This window comes from Crocodylus porosus, unplaced genomic scaffold (genome assembly GCF_001723895.1).
Source record: "Crocodylus porosus isolate Cpor-Errol unplaced genomic scaffold, CroPor_comp1, whole genome shotgun sequence".
Taxonomy (NCBI): domain Eukaryota; kingdom Metazoa; phylum Chordata; order Crocodylia; family Crocodylidae; genus Crocodylus; species Crocodylus porosus.
This window is the reverse complement of record NW_017728949.1, coordinates 29,972,342-29,995,545: the sequence shown is the minus strand read 5'-3', so window position 1 is coordinate 29,995,545 and position 23,204 is coordinate 29,972,342. Positions and strand designations below refer to the sequence as shown.

At 39.0% G+C, this 23,204-nt stretch overlaps 1 protein-coding gene across 4 annotated transcripts in view; it reads right to left on the bottom strand.

The window, feature by feature from the left end:
* Positions 1-657: 657 nt before the first annotated feature.
* COL5A2 (collagen type V alpha 2 chain) overlaps positions 658-23,204 on the bottom strand; it is a 171,656-nt gene continuing 149,109 nt past the window's right edge. For all 4 annotated transcript variants that reach the window (XM_019553807.1, XM_019553808.1, XM_019553809.1 and 1 more), the window contains 21 exons: positions 22,328-22,435; positions 22,158-22,211; positions 19,920-19,973; positions 19,735-19,788; positions 18,585-18,638; positions 17,501-17,608; positions 17,340-17,393; positions 17,064-17,117; positions 15,391-15,552; positions 14,770-14,877; positions 13,530-13,637; positions 13,301-13,354; positions 12,853-12,960; positions 12,671-12,724; positions 12,266-12,373; positions 10,304-10,357; positions 9,510-9,617; positions 7,041-7,332; positions 5,911-6,098; positions 3,762-4,001; positions 658-3,014 (listed from right to left, as the gene is read on the bottom strand). In XM_019553807.1, coding sequence (XP_019409352.1) covers positions 2,868-3,014; positions 3,762-4,001; positions 5,911-6,098; positions 7,041-7,332; positions 9,510-9,617; positions 10,304-10,357; positions 12,266-12,373; positions 12,671-12,724; positions 12,853-12,960; positions 13,301-13,354; positions 13,530-13,637; positions 14,770-14,877; positions 15,391-15,552; positions 17,064-17,117; positions 17,340-17,393; positions 17,501-17,608; positions 18,585-18,638; positions 19,735-19,788; positions 19,920-19,973; positions 22,158-22,211; positions 22,328-22,435 — 2,271 coding nt within the window. In that variant the 3' untranslated portion in view covers positions 658-2,867. The remainder of the gene's footprint in view (positions 3,015-3,761; positions 4,002-5,910; positions 6,099-7,040; positions 7,333-9,509; positions 9,618-10,303; positions 10,358-12,265; positions 12,374-12,670; positions 12,725-12,852; positions 12,961-13,300; positions 13,355-13,529; positions 13,638-14,769; positions 14,878-15,390; positions 15,553-17,063; positions 17,118-17,339; positions 17,394-17,500; positions 17,609-18,584; positions 18,639-19,734; positions 19,789-19,919; positions 19,974-22,157; positions 22,212-22,327; positions 22,436-23,204) is intronic.

The following is a 23,204-nucleotide window of genomic DNA, read 5'->3' as shown; positions in this document are numbered from 1 at the left end:
CATGCACCCCCGTGGACCCCCTACCAGTTACCTATGACTTCCTTCGAATGAGTTTAAAACTATCTGCAGGGCTGTGAAATAGGAGCTTCATTAGCAAGTGCAGCTAACACAGCAGAATTGCAGAACAATGGATAACTTGACTGGTGGAGCCTCAAGGCCATTAGAAAGAAGAGAGGGTCATTAACACCTGAGTTAGAAAGAATTTAAAGGGGATCAGGTAGATTACAATGAGCTACAAGTCAGTTGACTCCCTCAGCACTGCCTGACTAGAAATGCTGTCACCATTGCCAAGCAGTTGGTTTTAAAATTTGCACAGAGCAGGAATCAAAGGGGTGGAAAGGCTCCATTGTACCCCCACTGCATCTGCTCCTGTACATGTCCTAATAACTGAAACCACAGTAACAGCATGTCTTTGCACTATTCCCTGATTATGTTACTCATGCTGATAAAGGTCCGAGACTATAATTACTTTAAAACTTGCAAATTAATGAAAAGATTAATCTATATATTATTTGCTCTTTATTTTGTGCCTCAGAATAAACCCCAGAACTATACTGCAAGACAACTGGCACCAGGTAAAAATATCTAACATTTTCTGAAAGTGTTTAAACTAACCCTTACTTATCAGTCACAATCGTTCAGCCAGGCTCACATATGTACCAGTTGCAAAGGAGAATATTGTTGCTCACATTTTAATTGGAATTTTTTGCTAGTGAAAACCACAGATCCAGGTTTGTCATGTAAGTAAAACAGACTCTCTCTGCATAAACACCGGAACACTGCTTTTCACAGCATATATCTACCATATACAGAAAACATGCATACATCCTTACAATTTACAGTTCTAGTACAAATACAGTTTGTATTTGCCTACTGCAAATGCAATTTTGCAAAAAAAAAATCTCTACATTTAGTACTATGGTATCAGAGATCATTTAAACTAACACACTGATTTTATCATCATATTTTATTTAGTCATAAATAAAAATTGTGATTCTCTGGAGTTCCAAAGACTATGAACCTGGCAACTTTAATAGAGGAGGTAGTGACTTCAACCTCATCAGAATTGTCGCAGAAAGGATTATTTTAAATTCCCTTTATAATCCTATGCATAAAATACTATAGGTCCATATTTTACAAACAGGCATAATTTAAAATAGAAAAAAAAGTAAAACATATCTTCTCTTTCCCCCCCGAGCAATGACTTGTTATGAGATATGTTGAATGAATTCTACAAAAAGCAAACCACTGACATAACAAGAAGCATGTATTTAATTAAATGCTTTGCAATGATACATGAATAAAGCTACGTGCATGGCTTTTCTTTTGGGATGGCCCCAGCTGTTTATTTGTCTAAAAGAAAAATAAAAACAAAAAACTCAGAGAACAAAAAAATGCAATAAAGAAAAAGAAAATAAAAACAACCCTCAAAGTACATTTGTACCTACATGCTTTACATAATAAAACATGCTGGTGTTACAAAACATGATATATACTGAACGACCAACAGATAAAATGCACTTTAATATTGTTCTTTCAAACATCAAAAATCTAACAGCTACACCCATCCAAAATGATGTTGGTGATAATCATCTTTATTTTGTTAGGCTTTTATACAAGTCATTTTAGCACCATCGCTTTTTTTCACTGTTTTTGCCCTGCCTATCTCCATTCGTGGAATAACAACAGAAGCATAGCACCTTTTCGTATCTAAAGTAAAAACAAGAATATGAAATGCATCCCAACTTCTAGAGATGAGGTAGCTCATGCTAAGAAATGGTGGATCTTCTTGCCCTTGTAATTCAAGGCCAGTAGGTCACTATTACTGGTGAAGCATGTTTGGTTGCTAACTAAAACCCACTAATTTTAGAACATTCTTTCCTTTAGAAATATCTGGCCTCATATTCATGGGCACACTTGACAACACAAATAAACTAGCAACATATTTAAGACAATGTAAAATTTGATAAGTAATGGCTTATTAGATGGGTAAGTATTAAAAAAAATCAATTTGTCTCCATTTTCAGAGCTATTTAAGGGTACATATTCTGTAAAGGATTTATATATACATGGATTTTAGAGAATGAGAAAGGAAAGACCCTTAAAATTCAAATGTAGGCCAAGTCCACTAAATATTCATATTCATCTCAGTGTTTTCTTACTTTGTAAATGTGTATATTTGAGGGATTTCTTCTAGGTCTCATAAATACACAGCCATTTATTTCTGACTTATACCTACAATGGGAAGTTAAATGCCAAATTAAGACAGCCTGGCATTAAAAGATTTTCTTCTTTGAAAAGATATAGGTTATTTTGACTGACTATCATACTAGCAAAAAGACATCATCAATGGTTTTATTTAAACAGGCCAAGGGGGAGGGGGGAAGCATATTTTGCTGTAAATGTTATAAACGAGTTCAAAGTGCTTTGGGTTTTTTTGGTTTTTGGGGGGGGATTTTTTTTTTTGGTTTTTTGTATTTCAATATGCATCCAAGAAGAAAAATAAGTATTCCATAGAATATTACATGGTCCCACATTTAAGCTATTTAAAATACCTATAAATTTTGAATTACTTTGAATTAGGAAGGGGAAAAAATATCTGTTAAAAGGGTGGCCGCTCGTCCTTTTTAAAATGTACTGATGCACTAAAATGTTGGCTTGGATCATATAAAACTGGAAGTTTGTAAGTAAAATAAATATTCAGAAAGAGGCCAGGCATTTAAAATGAACTGTATATACAAGCTGATCCAATATCAGCCATTATTTCAAGAGTCTCAGGATTAACTTCCATCAGTCTAAGTTCTTGAGTTTAGTTGATGATGCTGCTGTTGTTGGATTGTGTGTTAATTTTTTTCCCCCGCTTTCTTTTACACAAAGCAAACTGGCCCAATCTCAATTCCAAATTCCTGGTCAGTACTGCCAATATCCACAGGGGCAATATCTATGATAGGTAAACGTGCCACATTCTGTGTTCTGTATTCAAAGACAGTTTTGCCTACATTCCCATTATGTTTCTGAAAAAGAAAAAAAAGGAAATCGTATGTCATAATTCGAGTTTATACAAAAGATGGCTTGAGTTGAGTACCAGATAACTAATCTTTATGACTACAATCATCCTAAATGGATGCTACTTAACACTTGCTTAAGGAGTACCTTCTTGTACTACACAGCACTTGCCAAAGTTTTATTTAACAACTATTCACCTGCTTGCATCATCAGGGTATTTTTAGTCTTAAGTGGCAACTCTCCTGCAGTTATACAGATGTCTTGGATTTGAACAAGAATTCTACAAGTCTACAAATGTTATTGTACAGGAGAAAATTTGGAACAGCAAACAAGCTGTTCTGTAGTTTTACTGTGGTCTTTCACTTAATAAGAACTCCATTTTGTAAAGTTTCCAATGTGTTAGTAGTACGTCTACAGTCCTTCCTAAATGGCACATCAGTGTTCAGTTTTCAGCACATCTGAATTCTTGGCTGTGATCATACACAGTAGAAAGCGGGTAGTAGAAAGTGGAAGAAAGAAAGAAGAGACAAAAATGAATAATGACTAGTAATTTAGAGTTCAACTGAAAAAACCTAGCATTAACAATTTGTACCAAAATATCTTTTCCATCAGTAATTCCTATTATGCTGATACCTAAGATGAATTTGAATTTTCCAAGTCCAGGGATTTTATTCCAAATTGATAAAAATCTGAAAATATTAAAGGTTTTTATTCTATACTATATGAGGAAATAAGTTATAAAAGACAGAACTTACAGAACAGCTGTCCTGAAGAACAGTATATCTAAATCGGTTGTTTCCTTCTGCTTTGATCTCCAGGTCATTTGACCCCTTAAGAATTACAGCTTTTTTGAGGTTCTTAGACTGGTCATCCATGTACCCAATGCTGTTCTTACAATGGTAGGTGATATTCTGAGAAGCCTCCTTTGATAGGAGACGCAGGAAGGTCATTTGGATGATAGCAGTATTGGGTGATTCACTATCTCCATAGACAAACTGCAAAAATATATAACAGATTATCATAGATTACTTAGAATTATATAAATCTGAATTCACAAAATGTATGTTATAAATTATGAATCATTTCCAGACACAAAGTCTAGAACTGGCTTAATTCCTTTAGTAACTTACTTAAAGTTGGCAACTAAGAAATTCAGATTCTAATATAATCTTTGGAAAATTTTAGCCAAAATGCATAGTGCCTTAAAAACAAAGGCCCTGATTTCTATTCTTAGAACGCTGGGGATATCCCAGAGAAACTGAACAAGCTAACAGGGCTCTGAATGAATATGGGGTTCCTCCAAAACAAGGACACAAAGGAAGAGAAATGCTTTGCTCTGAAATCCTCATAGAGTAAAGCCTCCCATTGAAGGTTACCCAGAGACTGAATATTCTTCCTAAAATATATCCTATAATCCAAATACTTTGTGATACCAGATTATATGGAGAGAATTTAGGGATATAAAGGAGGCTTTAGATTTTTGAAGAGTAAGCATTATTCAAAAATCAAGCATAAGAACAATTGATTATGCATAGTTTGTCTATCAGTATTTCTAAAGATCTGATTATTATACAATCTGTTCAGAATAGTACTGAATAGTTCAGAATAGTTGCAGTAGGGACCCAGCTGAGCCCCGTGCTCACTGGGGTGATGACTGCAGGCTTGCCCCAGAGGCAGCAGGCTCCTGGCCAGGCCCACAAAAACTGGTGAGCCAACGACCTGACAGTATGCTGTGCTGCACTGCAATACCCTGGGCTGGACAGGCAGCCAGGCTCTCTCCTGGTACACACCCCAGGCCAGTGGGAGAGCCAGAACCCCAGCTCCAGAAGGACACAGGTCTTAGCCTGAGAAAAGGGCAGGCAGCCACCACAGAAAGTGATGCCTAGGGTTTGGAAGCAGCAAGTGCAGGGGCTGATGAGCCCCTCCAGGGCTCTCAACATGTGGCGGTGGCTGAGGGACATATGAGAGCCAGCAAGGCTCCAGGTTGGCCCAAACTAACTAGGAACCCCTTACTTAAGGTAGCACCACCCCCAGAAGGGGGGTGGGGATCAACAACACAGCACTGGCTCACACTGCATCCCTGCACCAGAGCCGATGACCCCGGATCAAGGACCAGGATGACACCAGCTCTCTCTCTTTGGAACCCTGATTGCTACCCAGCCACAGGAGGCCAGGTACTTTAGGGGCTCCACAGAGTTTTGTAATACCTGTGGCCCCAGATTACCCAAAGGATTTGGTCCAGCACAGACCAGCCCACTCGGATTGGGCTCATAGCAAGGGCAAACCCTGAAGAGCCCTGACTGCCTGAAGAAAGGAGGCTGAGATATGCTGGGCTAAGAAAAGGCCTGAAGCAAGCACAGATACTATTGCTGGAGTTATATTAATTTATTAATTTTCTTATGCAGGCCAGACACTGCTGACTGCAAAACTTTAACAAGACCAGAGGTCTCAATGTATGCTGGCCCCGGGCAGTGTGGTTTTCTTCCATCACGGACACTTCTCCCTAACACTGAGGCCAGATGCCTAGTGAGGCCACACATCTACTCTGAACACCAACAAGAACAACTAAGTGGAGGGGGGTGTAAGGGAAGTGGAGCCACACGGAAGACTTTTGAACACTGTGACCTATGCCAGTCACAGCAAACCTTATATACCATCAGGTAACTCTTCCTGACACCTTTTCCAATTACACCAAGTTGTGATGGGCAAGATATGAAAATAGGGGAGTGAGACACCCACTGAGTGTGCGGCAGTCAGGCACCAACCTGGTGTGGCTGCTCGGCCTGGCTCCCTCTACAACAGTACTGAGTCTGTTCAGAACAGTACTGTTCAGGTAGGTAATATTGAAAACCAGAAAAAATAATCTAAATGAGTGCTTCTTCCCAAATAAATATATTCAGTTACCTGTGAACCCCTGTTCATGTCAAGACCATACCATACAGGTTTGAGGTCAGCTGACCTACTTGTCCACCATGTTTTGCGTGGTATACTGGATGGGTTTGCAGAAATACAAGTCTCCCCAGTTTCCATGTTGCAATATACTTTAACGGCATCTTCAACACAACCCTGGTTAGGGTCAATCCAATATTCACCTGCAAAACATACAAAATATAATATCTGCATTTTAGTGAAATTCCTGAAATAATTTACGAGTAACAATCAAGAATAGTACAAAACATGAGGTCAGATTTTGTCCCGAGCCAATTATTCTGATGACTACATGGCTAAACAACTTAGCTTGTCAATAATACACCATACTGGGTATAAGATAACACGGCTTGTTTTAATATATGCTCCAAACATACCTTAAAGCCACAACAGTTGCATCAGTATTTAAAACATTTCAGAACTGGGAGTATTCAAAACTTATTTCACGCCCATAAAGCCTTCTGGAACTCCTCCACTGGCACATAGCAGGGGTTTAAATCACCAGTGGATACTTTCCCCTGCAAACAGGAATTTTCTGGTGGCGTAAGGACAGTTTCTATGCCATAATCTCCTAGGAAACAGCAGTTCAGAAAAGGAAGTCCAGTGATGCCCATCTGCTAGACAGTTCTTGTCTGCAACTGGCAGCCAAGACAACTGAAAAAAATGAGGTGTTCAAACCATGCTGGGTAAAGTACTCATACGGTTTCAGCACTTGGATGCATTTTATATCTATGGGCAGAAGTTAACCTTCAGCGCTTGATTGTTAACAGTTCAACATTGCAGTGTATCAACTTATCACTGTGATCACCTACAGTAGTGCCTTAGGAGGAAGAGTCCGATGAAGTATCCAAATGACTTCTGCAATAAAATATCCAAGCATAAAAAACATGCTTGTAAAAGGCTTCTGAGCTGGAGCTAACTATGGTGTTTACCACAACAACCTACATGAGGTATTTTTCTCAGAGATTTTAAAAGTACCTTACAAAAGTACCTCAAGAAAGTACTCAAAAAGTTCTTCAAAAAGTATTCAAGTGCCACCTCAAGAAATACAGGACAATGCAGTGCACATGCACACTAAATTATTAAATCATGAATTTTGTACAAACCACTTTTCTTTGATGGGTGACAGAGTTTGAGATCATCACATGTGCGTGCTGGGTGTTTCTTGGAGCCATCGGGACTGCGCATAGTTTCAATTTGGCTACTCAGTGACTTCAATGTGGCATGGACTCCTGGATCTGTCTTATTGTTGTCATCAGGGGCTGCTTCATCTTCAGTGAACTCCGGCAGTGGATCTGCCATACTGTCATCATAATGACCCATAATGTCACCAATGGCAGCTGTGAGATGACCTGAAGGGCCTGGAGGACCTGGAGGACCAGGATCACCTGGAGGACCCTGTAGGTAAAAGCCATCAGAGATGCACAAGATTCTCTTATTAGGAGAAATGACACCAATCTATGCATTCTATATCTCAGGAATTATGGTTAGAAATATATTTCCTGCAATATTAGTTTGATGTTTTAACTGAGATAAGGACTGAAGGATAATAAAATTAAAAACATTAATATGATATATCACTACTGTGTTTCCCACACACATGAATTAGTATAGCCTGAATACAGACTCTACATTCAGTCCCTGGCATCTCAAAAATAACAGAAAGGCATTGACAATTTGGTAGAAACAGGATAGGAGATAGAAAATAGAGCTGGATAGGATACAGGGCTGCTTGCAGAAGTTTAAAAAAAAAAGAGAAGAACTGAGCTTTATCAAAAGAAGTGTTCCTTTAACCTTGCTCTGAAGTATCTGTAAAGATTGGGCACTTCAGAGGGGCTTTTTGGCACTTTTAGCTAAAGCTGATTCAATCAGCTATTAGATAAAAGTGCAAAAAGGCCCCACTAAAGGCCAGAATCTTTACAGACATCGGGCAAGCTAGGTTGAAGTAACGCATTGCCTCTCCTGGGCATGCAGAAATGCTCCGAATTTAAATTAAAGCACCTTTTGCAGCGGGGGGTTACATCTCAAAGCACTCCAAGATATAGAAACAATAATAATGAACAGATAGGATTAGATAGGAAATAGGATGAAATAAGGGGAAAGGGAATTACCACGCATTTTTTGAGATAGGAAGAACAGCAATTCCAAATCTACTTTGTCAATGCCATTCATCATTTAGATACTTTTATGCTTGATTATTCATCTCATTTCCAAGATAAAGCCCAACGTTTTCAGTCTCGTCATCTAACCATGACTGTCACCCTTTTCTGAACCCACTCTAACTCTGTAATTCCCTTTTTAACATGAGGTGACCAAGGTGACAAAGGCTGTATGCAGATGACACTACTGCTGATTTATACAAATTCATTGTAATGCTATGCATTATTCACCATCGCATTCCTCATGTTGACTGATATCTTGTTAGCTTTTTTGACCACAGTTACATTTTGCTACAGGTTTTCATTGCTGTAACTATACTGACACCCAGGTCCCTTTTCTAAGTTGCTGTAGTTAATTTAGAACCCTAGTACTAGTCATTTTCATTTAACCTCTGATGTTAATTATTTTGCACATAACAACACATAATTTAATCTAATGCTATGCTGCCTACTCACTAATCTTCTCAGAAGCCTAAAGAAATCGCCAAGTTTTCTTTTTACTGACATGTTCAAAAAATTCAGAGAGATTAATAAGACATGATCTTTTTTGCAGAACCTATGCTGGTTAGATTTCAAAATCTCATGATCTTCCAGGTGTTTTATTTAAATGATATTTTAATTAAAAGGTAATGGAATCTCTCACATACAGATCCCAAGCTAAAGGCTATAATTTTTTGGATGATAATCTTTTTCTATGATTTTCCTTTGAATGTAGATACATTAGTTGTTAACTTCATGAAGAACTAATACAAGAATTAAGGTCCATATCTGCTGTTAGTTATATCAATGCAAATTCTATTAGTATTTTAATTCCATTGTTAATTATTTCACTGTTAATGCCATTAACAATTTTATTGTTCAACATTTACACCTAATTAACGGAGCAGTATATGGTCCTAAGCTATTAATAGTTAGCATAATCAAATATAAAGATTAATGAAATAATTCTTACAAGTATTTGTTTCAGTCATATTCCAAGCAATAAGAAGAATTGTTTAGAGTGGAATAAGGAACAGGGAATTGCTACTAATCTAAAATTAAGGCCCGTTAGTATGAGGAAAATCTCTCTTTCAAAATGTATCCGTGTGTGAGAGATTCACAAGGAACTTCATTAAACATGAGGCAAGACAGCTCTCTAGAAAATGTATCATAGAGGACAATCCCACACTAGAGTGAATGACAGATTTTCTCTATCTGTAACTTTGGAAGAGTAGTTTTTGATGGAAACTTCTAACACACTATATTTCATCTCACAAATGTCATGACTAAAACACTTTCTTCTGGAGTATTTGTGAAATTAAATATAATTAAGCATGGCTGTATTACCCTTAGATCTAGCATTCATTTACAGAATTATTTCTAAAAATATCTCATTACTTGATAGTACCTTATTTCCCTCATATGCTACATACTTACCTCAGGTCCTGCTTCTCCAACAGTTCCTCTTACACCAGGAGGTCCAATTGGCCCAAGGGGTCCAGAGTTTCCATCTTTGCCTGAAGGACCAACTGGACCTGGAGGGCCCTGAATAAAGTGGGGGAATTGAGGATGTGTTTTAATAGTAATAACAGCATAAGTCTTTAATAATAAACATGAATAATGTCTCATTCTGAAGTATTCAAGTGATGTTTTATGATTACTGAATTTAAAAACTGTTGCCACCTTCTTATCACAGGCTTAGAAGGACTGGGTTTCACCATCGTGCTTCTGAATGTGCTCAGGTTTATGCAAGATATCCCTCATCAATCTGCCACTGTTTCTAAAGATATCAGTCAGTTCAGTTCTTGGTGGTGCCCAGAGATCTGTGTAACCCCTCTCTACCCAGCTGTTGACAGACCTAAAGATTGACTCAGGCAGCTGGAAACAGTCAAAATACAGACTCCAGCCATAGCTCTTCAGACTCCAGCCTTTATACCTGAGGCTGTGAGATGTACAGCAACAGGGAGAAAGGGTCCACTGACTATATGTTGCTTTTGCATGAGCAGAATGAAACAAATGAGCAGAAAAAAGAAGAATCAGAACAGTTCTTTTTACCTGGCTACAAGTTATGCTTCTGTAAAATTGTGACCTTTACTATTAAATTATATATAGAGGAAGGTAACCACAACATGAGGTTACTTACACCCCAAGTTAAACATCAGCAAAAAAAGGAAATTGCAAAAAGGAAATCTAGCAGCATATACAAAAGAATATGGAAACTATATACTCACTCTAGGTCCAAAAGGACCTGGAATCCCAGCACTGCCCTGTTCACCAATTGGACCCTAAAAAAAAGATGGTGATAAAGATGAAGAAAATAATAATAGTAATAATAATAATAATCTTCCTCAACCTCAACTACAATGATTTTACCTGATCTATTTTTTGTTTTATTACAGGGCTAATAGGAATGTTAAAGACAGGGTATGCTAGCAAGCTTAGGTCTCTGTCTATCCTTCAGTTATACATTTATAAGTGGACAGACTGCTGAGAGGCAAAGGCAACTACAGTATATGTGAGCACTAAACACAAAGTAGGAGTTCTGCTCATTTTTCTGGAATTGCTCAGCCCATCATAAGGATTTCACCTGCACTTGACCTCAGGATTTCACCTGCACTAAGGCTGGAAACAGACATCACCGAATGATTCAGTTTGGCTGTATCCACTTCACTGAGCAAAACACACAACACCTGGATAAGGAGCAATGTGTCCTCCCAGGGTTTGAAAGGCCTGGTCCTGTGAACCACAGAAACACTGGGGAATGATTGGCCCCTGAAGCCCTGAGAGCACCTGCCCAGTTTTCCCTGCTTACCCAGACCAGGGGATCCCCAGGAACATATCAGAAAAAGCAAGGAAAATCTGGGCTTCCCCACTTACTCAGACCTGTCCTCTGGGATCTCTGGGGACCCATCTGGGTAAGTAGATCCCAGTGTGGAGGCACAGAGTTCCAGGGATTCCCTGAGTCTCATGCCTCCACACCAGGACCCACACAGGTTTTCCCTATTATGGAAACACAGCCCTAGAGGTCCTTGGGCATGTCTCCATATGTGTTGAACCCTGACTTCTCTGCTTATTGAAAGACACCCCAAAATTCTCCAGGGTGCTTCTCTGTGAGTGGGGAAAGCCAAGCAGGTACTTCCAGGGCTTTAGGGCCCCTGAAAACTCAATAACACCTCTTCGGGGTGATTGGAGATTGTGGGCAACTCATGCTGCTCACACTCTTCCAACACAGAGCTAATAGATGCCCACCATAACAAAGCAGAATTTATTACTGCCTTTTGTCATGCCACTGATTTTCCTTTGATGTGGTGTAACAAAGGGTAGGAACATCTATTTGCTCACCATTTGTGCTGCCATAAACATTTTTATGGTGGCATAAATGTGATATCAGGTGATATCTAAGTCCTAAGTGTTAAGAGTTTTTCTTTCATGGGCAGGATGCCGCTCCTTGCTATAAAACAGAAATGTTAAAATGTGGAAAATTACGATTGTTTCAGAAATGCATTGAAAAACAGCATATACAGGAAACCATCGGCATTCACTGTTTCAAATATTTGCGAATGCTGAACCTGCATCTTAAATACACTTAAAGGAGCTCCTTGGGAGCTTTGTGCTTGCTGCCGCCAGGCTCCCGCAGTCAGCTCCGTGCTCCTGCCATCACCAGCACAGTCATGCCGCACCCCCAGCCGCTGAGGGCACTGCGTTCGTCAACACAGACAGAGTTCGTCAACGCAGTGCCTTATTTGTTGACTTCACCATTTGCATGGGATACGAGAACCTATCCCCTGTGAATGGCAAGGGTCTCCTGTACATAGATATAACCACAATCAATAGAACTCACAGATTTCTTTATTGTGGGCAATTTCTTTATTGTGATACAACTTCTTAAACTTCAAGTTTTTGAACAACAGAACTGTGAGCTTACACATCCTGTACCATATTTTGGACTCTAATATCAATATTAATTCTAATAACAAAAAATAGGTTCCATATTGCCCAGGTTGATTAGCATGACATATAATGATCCTTAATTCACCTAGTAGGAGAGGAGCAAAAAAGAAGACTGGCAACTTAATATTATACTAACAACGTATATGGAAAGCATGTCCGTCGCTGTACACTGAATATTTGGCTCACTTTGCATTTTAATTAGCAAGAAAAGAAAGGGAAAAAGAAAAATAAAGACAACTTACAGGTGGACCAGGAAGACCCTGAAGACCAGTGAAACCTCTGTGTCCCTTCTGGCCTCTGTCACCTCGGTCTCCGTTATCACCTTTGTCACCACGAGGCCCTTGGGGACCCTGTAAGTATAAACATAGTGAAATGTAAGATTCTAGACTACCTAACACTGTTCACTTCTAAAGCTAGGAAACAAAGTGCCAAGGCATCCCAGGGTGCCTTGACATACTTGTACTGAAAATGATGCACAAGTAATTAACACTGAATTGACAGTAAGGTTCCCAGTAAATAACACTGGGAAGCTAGAGTGGAATGGAAACTAGAGTGAATGGAAGCTAGAGCTCCTAGTCTTTCTGATACTTTTCCCTGTTAAAAATAATTCAGATTGGACAGCAGTAAAACAGTCATAAAGAACTTACAGGCAAACCCCGTTTTCCAGCACGGCCAGGTGGACCCATTGGACCCCGAGAACCCTATAGGAAATGTACAAAGATGTCATGTGAAGCCTGGAATGATGTGTAATGTGCACAAGAACACAACATCACTGTCCCTAAATATGATAATAGAAACCAGCGTATGCTGAATTAAAATGCCTACTTACTACTTCACCCCTCTGCCCTGCATCTCCTTGTGGTCCAACTGGTCCTGGGGTACCTGGAGCACCCTGAACACCTGGTAAACCTGAAGGTCCTGGCTCACCACGATCACCCTGCAAAATACCATGATTTTGTATCAGGCATTTAAAAGGTGAAACCAAATTACATCAAAAGACACTTTACTATCCCTATGCTCCTGTTTAATGATTATGATTGATTGGGATTCTCTTATTCTTGGTCCTCAAATCTGAGCTTCTCTGAGCTGGTGTTCCCCAGCCTTGAAATCTGCCTTACTTCACAGACAATCAGAGCCCTGGTTTGGAACCGGAATGTAATTTTACAATTAGATTTCTGTATAGGAAAGTTTTGGAGCAATGGAGAAAAGGAATCAGCCATAGATTCAGAAAAGAATGTAGATTTATAGCAATGGCTTAACAAATAACATATTCTTACACGTTCTCCAACAGCTCCATCTCGTCCAGGAGTGCCATCATTACCAGCAGGTCCCTGTGGATGGGAGGGGGGGAAATAGGACGATGTCTTAATAGTTTTATTTGAAGAGCACAGTCTTGCCTTTGCCCAAAAATGGACTAAGTCTTTCCTATCTTCTACTTTTACAATTCTAAGCATATAATCACAGCAAGCTGCTCACTTTTGTATAGAACCAATTCACAATACTTACTTCTGGACCAGGTTCACCTACTGGACCAGTGGCACCTGATTGGCCAATAGGCCCCGGAGGACCTTTATCTCCTGGTGGGCCTGTTGGACCTTGTTTTCCTGGTGTGCCCTAGGAAGATGTGAAACACTTGATAAGTTATTAAACAAAGAAAGCATAACAGAATATAATGTTGATCAGTAAAATGTTATGCATCACCAACAACTGTAACTTCTAGAATTAAGAATGGAAGAAAGTATTCCAATACATTTTGAATATACTTTGACATATATATTAATTAACCAATTTAATTCAACTTTTAAAAGAATATTATATTATTGATATAGTACTCTATTGACTAGGATCCGTACTCTGAAGTTGATATTTCTAATTGATGTAAGGACCAGCTCCCATATAAACACAGATAATTGAGCTTCGTTCAGGGTCTGTGGTAAGCAAATGCTCCCCTTATTTCTAGTTTTAGTCAGAACTGAAACAGCTTTTGGATTAATTTAGAGCAACCTAATGCATATATAACATCTTGTTCACCTTTTTTGGCTCCAGTTTGTCCAGTTCAACATCTGTGGAACTTCTGCTTTTCCCAAGTTGCTTGCAAGCTTGGGAGAAGCTCTGGCTCAAATTACAAATTATTATCTATTAATTTGTACACTACTGAGGCTTTCATCATTACCCTGTGCTAGCCAGTCTACCACAGAAACTACTCTTTTTGACCATCTCCTATAAGACCAAAGCCAGAATTTCAGAAGCTTCTAAAGTAGACTGATATTTGTAACATAATAATGGGAGATGTACATCATTGCTCTGCTTAACAGAATATTACCTTGTTTATAGGACCTTGTTATCCTCTAGAGACTAGCCTACCAAGGAAAACAAGTTCTAGTATCAATGCTTGATTTCTTATTTGGGCACCTAAATGAGTCATCTAGTTTTAAAAGGTGTTAATATCATAATAGCAAAACTCAATTTGGAACATTTTGGCCAGAAGTCTTAACACTCCTAACCATTTACTGTTAACTCGTATCTCTGAGGTAAAGAGTCTCATCAAGTTCCATTATCTACGTCACGTTTGTACAGGTTACTTATTTACTTTATTTCCTCATGAATGGACTCTAAAGAAAATTAGAACCTTTGGACATTCTCCTCATCCTATGCAGGAGTTAGGAGGGAGATATATTACATCACAAAGGTCATTGGAATAATAAAAATAATGTGGTAGCTGAAATTCTGATTGTATTTTACTCACAGCAGGTCCAGGCAGTCCAGGCATGCCTCTCTCACCTCGCTGACCTGGCATACCAACAATACCTCTCTGACCAGTGGTTCCAGCTGGACCTGGGGGACCATCAGGACCCTGAATTTGACCAAGGAAAATAGTGTTGTTATAATTTTAAATTTCAGTAACTTCAACAGTAATAAGAAATCAAGAATTTATCTTAATGTAAGAGAAAGTTAACTACAAAATATTTTTATTTATTCATAACTTGTAAATGATACAGGGCTAAGAAGTTGTGACTAGACAACGTAACACTAGTTCTGAAGATAAAAGCAGGTAAAATGAAATTAGAAAATATAATTGTTTCAACAAAAATTTAATCTAGGTAAAAATTTAATCTATTCCCTCTCATACCTGAAATACGTGTTCTGTGTGAAAGACCCAGAGGATAACATGCTCTGTAGAGCATAGATAATCAGAATATATTGTAGAAACTTTCAGGCTACTTAATCTGTGTTTTGTATATAGTATAATATAACAAGTAGTTTCCATGTTTTTTCAAGAAGGTATAAACTTTTGACTTGCTAATAAAAAAGTATTATTAAAACCCTGCATTCCTGAAAGAAAAGAAATTAGATAAGCAAAGCTTACAGGTTGCCCATCTTCTCCTGCATCTCCTTTGTCTCCAGGACCACCTGGTGGCCCAGCTGGTCCACGATCTCCTACTCGGCCATGAGAACCAGGATCACCACGAAGCCCTGGAGGGCCTTCCTTTCCTGGCTCACCAATAGGCCCAGCAGGCCCCGGAGCTCCCTAATAAATAGTTAAAATATTTATTAAAATACCTTAATGCCCTTATTGACAGCATATCAATATCTAATTTAGTTTATGTGGCACAAATGCAAATTGTTTCTGTTCCTTCAAACATGCCTAGTCCTCATGGGGGTTTTTTAATGTCCTCATGGGGTTTTTGCTTTTTTCACATGTATGTTATGGCTCTCATTGTAAAAGAGCCAAAAGTGATGGATAATCTACAGGAATCATATCAGTCAAGGTAATTTCCTTTTAGAAGAAGTCCAAAATGGCATACATTGATGGGAGGCCTGCAGGAGAATGTCCAAAAAAAAATTTCTTTTAAGTATTTGGCCATTTAGTCAAACCACATCAATACATATTCCTGTTTAGCAGAGAACATCTTATATATCTAGCAGGGTGTTTTGACATCACCTTGCTTATGACAAATGCACAGCGAATAAGAGTAATATTGCCCTTTATCATTAAACCATTTCAAAACTGTATTTAAAACAAGTGATTTACCTGCAAACATGGCTGGATTGTCAAGCCAGGGAAAGTATGGCTAAAGTCTTTAGTCACTATTACTAAGCAAAGTTGTTTTTCTGTTTAACTGGTTGAGTTTTTCCCCCTTCCTATCTCTATAATTTGTTTTTCATTTACTATATGAGTATTTTCATTGATGAGATGACATTGAAAAGTGCACAAAATGCCCCATACAAACACACACACCAGTTATTATAAAAAAGGAGCCACAGCATAAAATCTAGATAAAATTCAAAATTATCATAATCTTTATTTTTTCCTCTCTAAGGAAATAGCTCAACCAAGAATAGGATGACTAGCTCAGGGCCACTGAAGTCAATTGAAAGGATTTTAATTGTCTTCAATAGTCATTAAAAGAGGCTTTATTTAACCTAGAACAGGAGTGTCAAAGATACAGCCCATGGGCCAGATCCAGCTTGCAGAGCCCTGTCATCTGACCCATAGTGCTTCTCATGTACCTCCAACTACATCTGCATGGCATATGTGATGTGTCCCAGACCAGTCCAGGTGCCACATGCAGCATACATTCACCCTGGCCCCAACCCTGCCAGCTGCAGTACACAGTATAGAGTATACAGTATATACTACACAGTATGTAGTATACAGGTCCAATCTAGGGCATACGCTGCATGTGGTGCACAAGGCTACCCTGGGGTATTTGCTGAATGCAGTGTTCAGGATCATTCTGCATGCGGTGCCCTCACAAAGCAGCCCCATATGCTGAATTCAGTTCACAGGCCAGGTCTGCAGGCCCAATTTAACCCACAAATTGGTCCCATACCACTCATCCAGCCCATAGTTTGATCAGGTCCAATTTAGAACTTGATCCTAAGCCCACCGACATCAATGGAAACAGGATGTTCCCTTCATCAGGCACAAGATCAGGCCATTGACATTACAGATCTTTTCTAAGAAGCTTTGATCTGTTCAAAATGTTAACTACCACATGACAGAATGCTCCTGTCAGAACAAGCAAACTGACTTACAGTAGGCCCTGGAGGTCCGACTCTTCCAGCAGATCCAGGAAATCCTGTCGCACCCTAGAAATATATTTATATATGAGCATCTGAAAAAACAAACTATTGCCAATTGCCTGAAATGCTTTACAGTCACCAAACAATAAACTCAAACTGGCATGTCTCTGATATTATTACTGAATACACAGGACAAGCTCGGATTAAGAAAGATTTAAACATTTCTCAGATGTAAAATAGTGTTATTCATTAATCACAGCTAATTCATAAAAAATAAAGACTACTTACTGGTGGACCCTGAGTGCCACGACCACCTTTTAGACCAGGAACACCAGAAGGACCCTAAATAGAAAAGAGAATGGGATGGGTGACTGATAGTAAACAGCATAATAGGATTAAATGAGCAATACCAACACAGGTCTGCGTTCATTCATTTTGCTTTTACTTACTGGTGGGCCAGGAGACCCAGCAAGGCCTTGTGGGCCTGGTGATCCAGCATCCCCTTTCTGTCCAGGTTCTCCAGGTTCCCCTTTCACACCTGGCTGACCATCAGGGCCCTATGAAGAATAATGTGTGTGATACAAATCAAGTTAGAAGACATCAAGCCTTTCCAGTGTTAGAATCAGTAAACACTCTAATAAAGGTTTGGTGAGCAAATCAGTCTGAAGAGGAGAAGTAATATTTTCTTTTGGAGGGACAGCTAAAGTAACTTGCAGTAATTTGCCATAAAATAGAGTAATCCAAAAAAGATTTCTTGATTTGTTTATTTGGTGAGGGGGACTGTTTATTTACATATTTCATTTGCTGGGGTTTAGTTGGTTTATTTATTTGGGGATTTGTATTTGTAAAAGTTCTGTGTAATGAGTCAATTATCCTACCAACAATGTCTTCTATTCTTTCTTCTTACTTCACATTTCTCTCTTTCCTCAACCCCTTGAGTTCTTTCTTCTCATTCTTCATGGGCATATTTTGAATATTCAAAATTAAAAGAGATTGAACCATCTCACTAGTTATTGTACTGTCGTTTTTCCAGTGGAAGTAGGTGCTTACAAATATTTGGGAAAAGGAGGTCAGCTTTATTCTAGTACCAATGAATTATTTCATTGAAACAACAGTATGGGAAAAATTAAGTATTTATGGACATTCACAAACTTCTCATTCATTTCCCTTTCCCATTCCAAACTCCACTGCAATTCTTTGCTACCCTTCAGCAGATGACAATTTGTGCTTTTCTTTTTTCAACCTCAAAGCAAATATTTTCACATGTTAACAAAAATGTGTAATCTGGTTAATAATGATATAACTCTATCAACAAAACAGTTTTCAACTTGCTGGTGTTTTCATTGACCCACTATTGAATAGTAATATTGAAATATTAAATATGATATGAGAAGAAAAGTGGGAAAGTCCTTTTAAAAGACAAAAACATGACTTGTTCTAAAAATATTGAAAAATTCATTAAGTAAAAATGTTAAATAGCATTTAAATTATGGTATAATTAAAGGTGGCTGAATAGTGGTACAAGACACATACCGGAGGACCAGCAAAACCGACAGCACCAGTTGGGCCATTTTCACCACGGGAACCCTGGCCAAGAAATACAGAATGGTTGTTTCACATCACATAAGAGGTTAGCTTTAACAGTACAATCCAGAGAGAAGTGTAGAATCTGCAACTGCATTAATTCTAGCTGCAAATTCAGGGGTCAAACGAGATGACCCTTGATGTCCCTTTCCAATCCCATGATTCCATGATTTATTTCTTTTAGATAACTAAAAAATCTAAACTAAATATCTATCTCAAAATATAACAGAACAACAGTATATATACATAACTCAAATAACTCACTAGGCTAAATTCAACTTTCAGCATTACAAATGTAACTGAAAGCAGAGTTTGGTCTAATAAATACATATTGTGTAACCCACTATTCCATTCTTTTGGGCTGAAAGCAAAAATATTAATTGAAACATATGATTCCTAAGTGATAAGACCACTGGGGCTATAAAGCTGCCACAACTAAAAATTCCATTGTATGTGTGTCTGAGGGAGGAGTGGAGCCTGAATGCAGCTGAACTCCAGCAGGCCCCAGCTGCTCTAACAGTTGCTCTAATTTACAGTTGAATTGAGGCTCTTCTGATTTATAACATAGGCAACATAAGGGATTGGGAAGTACAATGTAATTGTGCCCCTGCCTTGGTCACACCCAACTATCTGAGCTGACAATTCCCAAATCATCAAAAATAATCTGAAATTAGGAATATGCTAAAATAAACAATATGAGGACTGAGATCATCAGAATTATCATACTTCTCTCACCCTTTGTCCTTAATAAATACAATATGTCAGGAGTATGTTTTTTTAAAAAAAGGCTCAGGTAACTACCAAGGATGTGTCTAATGATAAGTATGGCAATATGATTTCAGATGTGAGGGAAGGTGCAGTAGCTTTGAAGACATTTATAAAAGGATGAATAATTGTAGTTAAAATGGCAACAAGGCAGAAACTGTAGCCTATGGTTGAAGTATGCAAGAAAAGGAGGAGAAAGGATGAAAGTAGAGCAGCCAGTGAGAGAAACTACTGGAAATCAGGTCAACCTAATACAGATGCACCCTGTTAAATATCAGCACCCTACTGAGATCTCTTAGCATTTGGTATGAAGAAGGCAGAGTTATTTACTCACCGGATTTCCACGGGAGCCAGGAGGACCAACTAAACCTCGTGGACCAGATTCACCCTTAAAATGAAGTTGATAGGTTATTTCTCACACAGTTTGTCTGGAGAGGAGTATATTTGCAACAATATATGGTTTTATTAGGAAAATTTAACACAAAAATATCAACTTTCATTTTATAAAAATCCCATTACCTTTTCACCAGTGGGACCTGCAGGACCCATTGGACCTAATGGACCTGGAAGACCCTGTTGAGCAAAGCAGTAAGAGACATTATGGAGAGAAAAGTAAAGTTTCAGAACTCCTGGTCTATTCTATGTTAACATTTCCTTCTGCATTTTTGTTCCTTAAGATTCTTTCTCATTGCCCTAGACATTTTGTTTCACCTTCCTTAGCATTCATTTAGTACTTACTTCCTGCCTTTTAATCTGTTTTAATTACAGACATCACATGGTATCTGTAGAGAAGGCCTAATGATCAAAGAAGTCCTGGGTTTAGTTTGTCCTTTATTTCAGGAGAAAATGAAGAAAAGTTTTTTGGTCATATTTGCACTAAGCATCTCCAGACCTCTGCTCACTTTGTTCAGAGGTGTTTAACTATTTAAAGAAAAAATCTCTACCAGCACTTTCAAAAACTCATTTATTCATATCAGGCAAACTCCACTACAAAATATCCTTTTCCTTTTGCATGACATTTAGGATAATTGATTCCAATTTCTCCCCTTACATCACTCTTACTTACACTGAATAAGCCTACAACAATAATCAGATAGCCTTCCTGAATACTTAATTCACCAATTATGATTCTTGTCCACTAGAAACAGGAAGTCAAAGACTGTACGAATCAACATTTTGAAACCCACCCAACACCAAAAGCTGTGATGTTACTTGCCTCATGTTATGGATCAATATATTCAATATTTAAAAATGGAAATTTATTGCATCACTTCCAGTGCTCAAGCGGCATTCTCCTCCATGTTTTAGTTGAAGGGTCTAAATCTAGTTCGTCATGCTCACACTTACTTGTTCACTGTCTCACCCTAGGAGATTGCTTTTGTATAGTTTCATACAGTATATATCTATGCACCTGTAGTTTTCCATTTTTCTAAGTCCTATGTAATCCCTCTGGTCCCCAAATGCATTATATAATTAACCTACTACAGAATCTCAATTTTGAAACATATTCATGCTTTGATCTCATGCTTTTTTCAGCATCTGAATAATTGTTCTATTTTGTATGTGAAAATGCATTCTTAAAGGAAAAAAAATAAAGAGACGCACTAATGCAGCTGACTTCACAAAAAGCTCCATGGGTATTTCCAAGGGTTCCAACAGCATCTTAAACGTTTTAGTCTTTTTTGTGTTTCTTCAATATCTTTTGTTAGGAAAGACTCAGATAACATGAGATGAACTCAGCCCCAAAATAAACTCTAAGGCCCAGCTCCTTAAAGGTAATTTGGTGCCTAAGTATTTCATTTAAGTATTTCTAACATTTTCTAAGCAACTGAATACTCAGCTGCTACCTAGTACCTGCATCGGTATCTAAATCTCCTATGCACTCAAATGTCCACCAGTCAACATTTGCAAAGGCATCTAAATATTGATGCTACACAACAAGCTGCTCAGAGTCTGACTTCAGCTGAAGCTCCAGAGGCCCTGAACCAGACTGCACAAACTAGATAGATGAACAATGACCCACCTAAGGCCATGGTCCTGTAAGCATGTTCTGAGCATACAAAACACCAGCTCTCTTTCAGATCTCAAACAGGAGGGTCACATACAGGCTAACAATTGGTGGACCAATAGTAGCATGCTGCACAAAATAAGATGGACTAGGCAAATGTATGGAAAACACAAGATTGATATTGAGCCACAGCAGTAGCTGAGAAGTCAGAAAGAAAGAGAGTTTCAATTGTTAGGACACAGGCTACATAGGTGACTGACTAGCTTAGGAACCTAACTGTAGCAGATAATTCATGTCTGAAGATCCAGAGTGGGTGAAGGTGCCTGTTTCAGCTCTGGTACCCAAGGCCAGTCTGTCAGGGCCTAAGCTTTTCTCCTTCCTTCTTTGCCCCTTTTCCTCAGTACGCATTTCATTTTCATCCAATTTAGGTAGTCTCATGCTCAGCTTGATGGTTTCTGAAAAGTCCCTTTCTTAAAAGTCAGGCTGTCCCTATGCACTGTGCAGGGAGCCTGGGTGACTCATTAGCATTAATAAGTAGCAACTGGTCGCGGAGGGGTTAGACACTGCAATGTGGAATGCAGTATCCCTTATCTGCTTTTCAATATCAGAGCTAAAGTTCTTGGAGCCAATTGTCAATCCATGGTATTGAGTTGGTGCATATAGTCTGCTTCAGATGTCCAGCCATGCTAACTTAGTGGGCAGCACCATCACGTGGAGGCATTTTGAAGAGGAACAATAAGTTTACTTACTCTTGCACCATCATTTCCTGCTGTACCTTCAGCACCTTTCTCCCCCACGCCGCCCTATGGAGAATATCCAGAAAGTCCAGATTATATTGGATATGGAACTATACCAATTGCAGCATTATCCAAAGAAAACTAATTCAACTATTTGAGGGAGCAAAAGCAAGGATACTTACCCGGTCACCCTTGGGGCCTGGAGTTCCAGCAATACCTCTTTCTCCAGGCATACCCTGAAGACCAGGAGGGCCTGGATCACCTGGGGTCCCAGTAGGGCCTGGATTGCCCTGAAATCAATAGAAAATAAATTCTAAACTATTCAGTTAAGATAGGCTTTTGTCTTTAGGCTGCAAAACACTCTGTGCCCCTGAGGAAGCCTCTTAAGTATATTTGCAAGTAGCAATTTTTTCTTTAACTTGGATCTTGCTCATCTCCCGCCATTTTTTTCTTTTCCCATTTTATTTTTCAGAAAATAAAGCCACTGTATTACTTTCAGTTTATCACCACTTTATAGCAGGTATTCATGAGTCTAGTGTCTGGCAATGGAGGGAGACCATGAGACCGAAGAAGCACATAAGGTGGACTTTGGGACTTTTCACCTCTGGACCTTTAGTCTAGGGACAGACATTACATATAAACCAGTTTAAGTGATCAGAAACTGGTTTAAACCTGTAACAGAACAGATGTCCAGTGTACATCAACCAGTTTGAAAATGGCTGAAACCAGTCTGAAATAAACCTGGTTGAATGTAGTATCGGACTTAACTGATTTGGGTCAAACTGGTTTGTGCAATGTCTGTCCCAGACCCCTTGCTGGTTCAAGTTAAACCAGACTTCCTCCGCATCCTGGCATGCTCTCTGGGCTGGGCAGGGCTCTCTGCTCCACAGAAGGGCTGGCCCCTCCCCTCTGCTCCCCTGCAGCTCTGGCAGAGACATGCAGGCACAACAGTGTCTGTCTGGCTTCCCCCTGCTCTCCCTCTCCCCTCACCACTCTCTGCTAAGCAGGAATCCCCCCTCCCCTCTGCCTTACACAGACACACAGCATTAGCTAGCAGAC